The sequence below is a fragment of the Anarrhichthys ocellatus genome, unplaced genomic scaffold (assembly GCF_004355925.1).
Source record: "Anarrhichthys ocellatus isolate YVR2014 unplaced genomic scaffold, GSC_Weel_1.0 scaffold21, whole genome shotgun sequence".
Lineage (NCBI taxonomy): Eukaryota > Metazoa > Chordata > Actinopteri > Perciformes > Anarhichadidae > Anarrhichthys > Anarrhichthys ocellatus.
In genome coordinates, this window is record NW_022280051.1 from 4,011,744 (window position 1) to 4,019,035 (window position 7,292).

The following is a 7,292-nucleotide window of genomic DNA, read 5'->3' on the forward strand; positions in this document are numbered from 1 at the left end:
GTGTGTGTGTGTGTGTGTGTGTGTGTGTGTGTGTGTGTGTGTGTGTGAGCGCGTGTGTGAGCGCACGTGTTTCTGTTCAGAGCCGTACCCTTAACTGCCTATTGAGTCATTAACATTTGTGTACTTTTGTCTCCCCGTCGCTCTCTCTCTCTTCTTTCTCTCCCTTCTTTGCTCTCTGGTTCTCTCCTCTCTTACCCTTCCTCTCCCTCTCATCATCCTCTGACTCTAACAAAGCGGGTAAGTTGTGAGGATGTATAACTGACCTCCTGGATATGACCCATTGTCTCAGCCATTTTGCCCTGTCTGCCATCTCTCCTGTCTGTCCGCCATGCGTCCTCTCCCGAAAGGCCAGTGCCAAAGCTGACGTCTCTTATCTATCTATATGTGTCTTCTCTATCCCCTCATGGCTGTTAACGACGCCATTGCGCTCTCTCTTTCTTTTTATTTTCATTTACCATCTGAAGACGTTTCTTCCCCCCTCTTTCACAGTTCAATGGCAGCTGCATCCCTGGCTGGACAGAGAATGTGCCGCCGCTAAAACTGGGGCCCAATTTTCAAACCTGGAATGTCTTCCTCTCCTTATATGTCTCTCTCTCTCTCTCTATCTGTGTGAAATAACCAGCTGTAATATCTGGTTATGGGAAATGTTCTTTTTGTTTGTATGATTTGTCATAACTGTTTCCTTACTTCCCTTTCCCCAGCTATGTTCAGTGGCTGTATTCCTCCATGCATTAGACCTGACCTGAACATAACAAAATACAACATGAGCTATCTCTTCATGTGCTGGATAGATGAGACAGTGATTGTACCTGGTTGTGTTTGGACGAACACATTTCCCCCCCCCCCCCATCACCTGTAGGCTTGTGTGCCATGTATGCTGTGTTTAAGTGCCCTTTCACTGTACTGAGGCCTTCAACGCTCCGAGTGCTACATGTCTCATGTTTGTTAATAAGCAAAACTCTTTTCCATTTGTCAAGTTCTTTGACAACACACTCGGGGAAAGCGTTGTTGATTCCGAGTTTCTGTCATGAAATGTGTTCCCCAAATAGAATAAGAACGGCGTTGTTTTTTGGCGTGTGGGTGTGAGTACGAGTGTGTGTGCCTAAGTTCTCCATGTCTGGCCGAGTGTGGGAGGATTCGGCACAATGCAGATAGCTCTGTGCTCAATGCAGAGCCCTGAATACACTCTGCTCTCTTGTCGATAATTCACATCGCTCTGAGTGAGGCAAAACAAAAGCACCACTCAGCCCTCTTAGGTTTCACTTTCAATACCTGCTCAACAACAACAACAACAACAAATAAAAACATGGAGCGCAGCCCAGACAATGTGATGAAAAGCTACTTTTAAAAATACCCCGCTGCATGATTTAAGCACTGCATCAACAAAAGAACAATCTCTCTCAGCAGAATACATTCTGAACTGGGATCAGTTGGACAATTGTGCTTAGATGAGCAGCGTAGTGTCCAGGTCCACTGTAGCTCGGTGCCTCCCAGGTGGATCAGTGTGCTGTTGTATTTGACCAAACACCTCGATATCAATATCGCAGCAATATTGTAGAGTTGATTATTGGGGCTTTTATTAAATATTCACACAATGCTAATAATAACCTGCTAATCACCACTAAGGTGGATATAGTGACTAACTGGCTTCAGGCAATAATAGAACAGTTTGGTAAGTTCAGAAATCTGTATCCATTTATTGTAACGCAGCCTTCAAAACACTTGTGTCATATTACGATCTCTAGTCTCGTTATTAATATAATATCAATATATTGACCAGCCCTGTATAGTATCTCCACCAAGGATGTACAATCCTCTAAATGTGTTATTTTAATCAGATATTTACACAATGGTTACCTAAATACGTTATAATATTAGGGCTCCAGCGAGAATTAGTCATGCCAAACTTCTGAGTCGGATTGATCATCGAGTTACAGGTATTTAAATGAGTTACTGATGTCCCTACCATGAAACCTACAGGGTTAAAACATGTTGGCACACAGGGCTGGTCCTAGTTTCTTCTAGCAGTGAATTTAAGATGATAAATACTGTAGGCGTACGACGAGGAGAATGTTAACGGGTTTGGGGATCGGGGGATGGATGTAGTGAGTGAATCCCCTCTTGAGTTCAGGAATATAAAGCCCATGTGTGTTTGAGTGTAGCTACAGTTGTGTGCTTGTCTGCGCCGCTCTCTGGCAGCACAGAGATCAATGATAAAACACGGCCCTTTACAACACCGGGAGATAAAAATGTGCTTGAGTACTCTCCTCTCATGTATTATACACACACACACACACACACGATCCTTAACACACACACAGACGCGACGCTGTGACTGAAGGGATTTGTGTGCAGCAGTGAGCATGTGAGAGAGCTTATACGGGTGTGGTGTTGTAACGGACGGGAGAAAATGTGTTTGTTATGATGTGCAAGTACATGTGTTCATACAAGGTCTCCTCTGTCCCCGCCCCCAGACACGAGCTGTTGGAGGAGGCCAGGAGAAAGGGTTTACCTTTCGCCCAATGGGACGGTCCCACCGTTGTAGCCTGGCTGGAGGTAAGAAGTCACTTTGTTTGTTGATCTCTAACAGGTGATTTTCCATTATAAATGAACATACCTGCAAGGTACTAAAGGTGCATGTAAAGACCGAAGAGCTTTACTTTTCCTGCTCAGAAGCTTCCTGTTGACTTGTCCTACATGTACCCCACAGTTTACCCTGTTTGTCTTTAAATAACAGAATATTCAGAATTCAGACTAAATAAGGTCCCGTTTACCTTAATGTTTACTATGTATGCATGTGATGAAGTTTGACATCACATGTTACATGTTACACATCTTTGACTTCATAAAACAAGCCATTTAATATATAATAATTGTAACTTTTTTTATATTGTTATAATATAAGTAACAAAAACATTGATAAACCAAAACAATACCTTTTAAAATGTATGATGAATCACTGGCTCGGTTCCCCTTGACTTGTATTGTTGGCCTAACTGAACACAAACTGTAGAAACACTGCTGCCCCCTGATGTTCAGTGGATGTACAGCCACCAGTCAATTCATGACTCCCAACAGGCCAGACCTCAATGCTCCAGTTATTAATAGTCTGCTGGTAGTTATTGAACAAAAGGCCTTGAAGAGGCAAGATTGGAAATCCTGTGAAGCATGTTGACTATCAAGGAACTAAATGAATGATGAAGACGCTGCAATCGCGACTGGAAAAAAAGTAATTTTTAATATTTTGGTGGAATAAAAACTGTTTCTTGACACAAATATGGAGTTAAATAAACCAAATCATGTCCACGGTGTTTTAAGATGGACAACCAGATATTCAGAGGGAAAGAGCTACTTCTACTTTCAATCCAAACTCAACATCCTGTGCTTGTTTGTCTCCTCTCCTCTCCTCGTGGCAAAGCTGTGGTTGGGAATGCCGGCCTGGTACGTGGCGGCGTGCCGCGCCAACGTGAAGAGCGGAGCCATCATGTCGGCCCTATCCGACACCGAGATCCAGAGGGAGATCGGTATCAGCAACCCTCTGCACCGCCTCAAACTCCGCCTGGCCATCCAGGAGATGGTCTCCCTCACCAGCCCCTCTGCACCGCCCACCTCCAGAACCGTGAGTTGTACAGAACGTATGGGAACGTGGACGCAGGCCGGGAGTTCAGTTGTACGAGCATTTGTTGAGCTAATCAAGAGGAAGAAGTGATTATGAGTAAATGGAAGAGAAGGAACCAGGAAAACAATTGTATTAGTTAAATTAGTTAAAAAACTACATCTAGATCAGAGACACTTTAATATCTGTCTGTTTAATATGAAGCTGGAACAACCTCCAGCCTGTTAGCTTAGCACAACGACCGGAGACGGGGAAACATCCGAATACAACCACCACAAAAACCAAAGAATTACAATTTGTGATTTTATGGCTGGTTATGAACATGTTAATTATTTATAAGTGCTGGTATGCAGATTTTATACCATTGGGCAGAGCCAGACTAGCTGTTTCTAGTCTTTATGCTACACCACGCCAGCAGGCTGCTCGCTCCAGCTTCACATGGAACAGTAACATTAATCTTCTCATATAACTCTCGCCAAAAAAGCGAACAAGCATAGATGAGAGCACTAGCACTCCTCTCACTCCTGTCCTGTTTAACATCACTTCATTCTGCTAATATTAGCCCGAATTACTTCTTTAAAAATAATGTCCGCCTCCAGATCAGCTCTGACAAATGTTTGTATAACCGACTGTCCTCTCTCTGCTTTCATAAACAACGCCTCCACACACGAGCGACACAGTAACACTCAGAGCCGCCCAGCACATTTTACATCCTGCAGCCTCCGTGATAAGTGAGTGAGTATTACAGTGGGAGTCGGTGATGGCCCTGTTTGTAGAACATCGCTCCGGTGTGTACTGTGATTTACAGTAGCTCTCCAGTTATTCCACACCACAGTCGCTTTCATAGCTCCCTGTTGTCTCTAAGGGCCGTGCTGCTCCGCAGAGCAAGGACTAATACGCTTTATATACTAAAGGTACACGTGCACAAACAATGCAGACCATACATCATGCCGACATGAGAAGGTGTGCGCCGTTACACAAACCCAGCTTGAGGATATTCATTAAAGTCTGTGTTTGTAGTCTCCACACAGGATTATCTATGCATGCAGTAGTCATAACTCATGAGCTCGTAGTTCCATCGTAGAATAACACCAGTGGTACTCTTTTTATGCTCTCACCCCTGTTCCTCCTTTACCGCACCCTCTCATCTACCACTTAGCACAAACTTCCACACCTCATAAAATCGCCACGCGTCCGATCACAACCCCTTCCCCCCAAAAGCTTTGACGCATTTAAAACCACCCACATTTAACAGAGGGGGTGAATTGACCTTGTGAATGTGGTTTGGCGTGTATGTCGAGCAGAAAGTTGAGGGAGGTAAAATGAAGTCCTCCATCGTTAGGAGTCATGTGCCTCGCTGTGGATGCAGAACTGTTGCTACAGTGGCTCAGAATAAAGGGTCGATTCACACAAATCACAAAAAGGTTAGTTGTGATATTTTTGGAGCTATATTTGCTGAGATTTCTGCCTCCACCCCATTGGAATTAAGTGCACTGTTTTGATTGGAACTACTTTCTACCAAAGAAATAGTCCCCATTGACTACTCACTGCAGGTTAGATAACACCTGAGAGAAGTGTCTTTCATGTGGTTTGAGTGAACTGACCCTTTACTGGTAGAATATAGATGTAGAGGGAGGAGTAATGTGGTGTTTGTGTCTCTGTTGGTGTCTATGGTACTAATTTATTTGTTCTTCTTGTCGTGCATGGCAGCCGTCTGTTATTTGTACTGTGTGCCTAAACCGGGACGTCCTGTGCTTTGTCCTCTTCGTATGCCCTTTCACCCCTGGCGGGTTTGGGGGCCAGTTCATGATCTGACTGTGATGCTATAACACTATTGGCTTACAGTGGTGCTGCTCTTCTTCTTTAACACTGCTTGCCCCTCCTACCGGACCTCTACTACCAACCCTGCTGCTGCTGCTGCTGCTCTGTCTCTCGGGCTCCGCCCCTTGTAGGCGTCAGGCAATGTATGGTTGACCCATGAGGAGATGGAGACCATGGCGGCCCCTTCCAAAACGGTCAGTCCCCTTGTGTCCTTCGCCGTCGCCCATTTCCTCTCTCCGTCAGTCATGTGCGTCTGGGTGTGAGCGCGGCTATCCGAGGGGTTGAATGTAGAGACACCTGGTTGGTGACTGATGGAGGAGGCATGCTTTGTTGCTGATGATGGCTCAGTGAAGGTGCTGGAGTTTGACTCGGTTCATTTCCATTGTGAAAGTTCATGAATCATCAATGCTACACTGCTTATTTCTAGTAACGCCACCCAAAACTCACAACACACCAGATCCCTACAGTAACAGCATTTAGCTTCTGCAGGTCTGAACATCGGTGAGTCTGAGAACTCTCGAGATCTGATGTGCCGTGTTTGAACTTCTACATCGTTGTGAGGCTATTTCAAGCTGTGGTCATGTAGATTTTTCATTATGTACATTGTGATCATTGCATTTTAGTTAGTAGAATAAATAACTGGTTAACTCCATAAGTACCATCACCCCATTTTACAGGACTCATAGCAGGAATATTACCTCATTCTAAGGCTTTATTCTAAAGCTACTGCTTCCAAACATGCATCGCACACATTGTGCTTTATCTCTGACTTCAGAACCTGCAGTACAGAGAGCGCTAAAAGGTAATCTTGTACCATTTTCAAGACAGCCAGTCTTGCCAGTTGCATTTTAAGTATCGTTTGTGTGCAGCTGCAGTATTTGTTACTGAGCGATCAGATCACAGTGGACCTTCATTTCCTGTCAAAAGTCAACTTTTTTCTTTTCCTTGTTTCAATCAGAAGTCGGACTCTGAGGAGGGCAGCTGGGCACAGGTAAGGTTCAATCTTACAGCATGAACATGTATCCAGTAAAAGCATCAGTGTGCTGACTCGAGTCGTTTCCATCAGACCCTAGCTTATGGCGACATGAACCATGAGTGGATAGGGAACGAGTGGCTGCCCAGTCTAGGACTACCTCAGTACCGCAGCTACTTCATGGAGTGCCTGGTGGACGCACGCATGCTGGACCACCTCACCAAGAAGGACCTGAGGGTGCACCTCAAAATGGTGGACAGCTTCCACAGGTACTGGACTGACCTCATCGATCGCCAGCAGAGAGAATCAGTCGTAGATTTCACAGATATATGTAAAATATTTAGTTTCTGTAACTCTTTCTGTCACATGACGATGTAAATGTGTGATTTTTCTAACCCCAGAACAAGTTTACAGTATGGCATCATGGGTCTGAAGAAGCTCAACTATGACAGGAAGGAACTGGAGAGACGCAGGGAGCACAGTCAGCACGAAATGAGAGGCAAGTGCACCAAAATAACCAAAATAAAACGTGTTAACAAACCAAAACCAGATGCTACAAATGAATAGAAAGGGGTGAAGCTTTAAGTTGAGATTTCTGTCCCTGTGTGTGTGCAGACGTTCTGGTGTGGAGTAATGAGCGGGTCATCCGATGGGTGCAGAGCATAGGCCTGCGGGACTACGCCAACATCCTGCTAGAGAGCGGCGTGCACGGAGCTCTGGTCGCCTTGGATGACAACTTTGACTACAGCAGTCTGGCGCTGCTCCTCCAGATCCCCAACCAAAACACTCAGGTACTCCAGTTCCGCCAAAACACTCAGGTACTCCAGTTCCACCAAAACACTCAGGTGCTCCGGTTCCGCCGAAACACTCAGGTGCTCCGGT

General features: G+C 45.1%; 1 protein-coding gene across 17 annotated transcripts in view; it reads left to right on the plus strand.

Moving 5' to 3' along the window:
* The window catches only part of ppfia2 (PTPRF interacting protein alpha 2), a 126,275-nt gene that overhangs the window by 114,827 nt on the left and 4,156 nt on the right, over nt 1–7,292 (plus strand). For 9 of the 17 annotated variants that reach the window (XM_031858983.1, XM_031858984.1, XM_031858985.1 and 6 more), the window contains 8 exons: nt 235–237; nt 2,475–2,556; nt 3,419–3,619; nt 5,569–5,631; nt 6,396–6,428; nt 6,504–6,679; nt 6,812–6,909; nt 7,026–7,201. In XM_031858983.1, coding sequence (XP_031714843.1) covers nt 235–237; nt 2,475–2,556; nt 3,419–3,619; nt 5,569–5,631; nt 6,396–6,428; nt 6,504–6,679; nt 6,812–6,909; nt 7,026–7,201 — 832 coding nt within the window. Of the gene's footprint in view, nt 1–234; nt 238–2,474; nt 2,557–3,418; nt 3,620–5,461; nt 5,682–6,395; nt 6,429–6,503; nt 6,680–6,811; nt 6,910–7,025; nt 7,202–7,292 lie in introns of those variants that run through there. The other 8 variants (XM_031858986.1, XM_031858990.1, XM_031858999.1 and 5 more) reach the window with 6 other exon arrangements.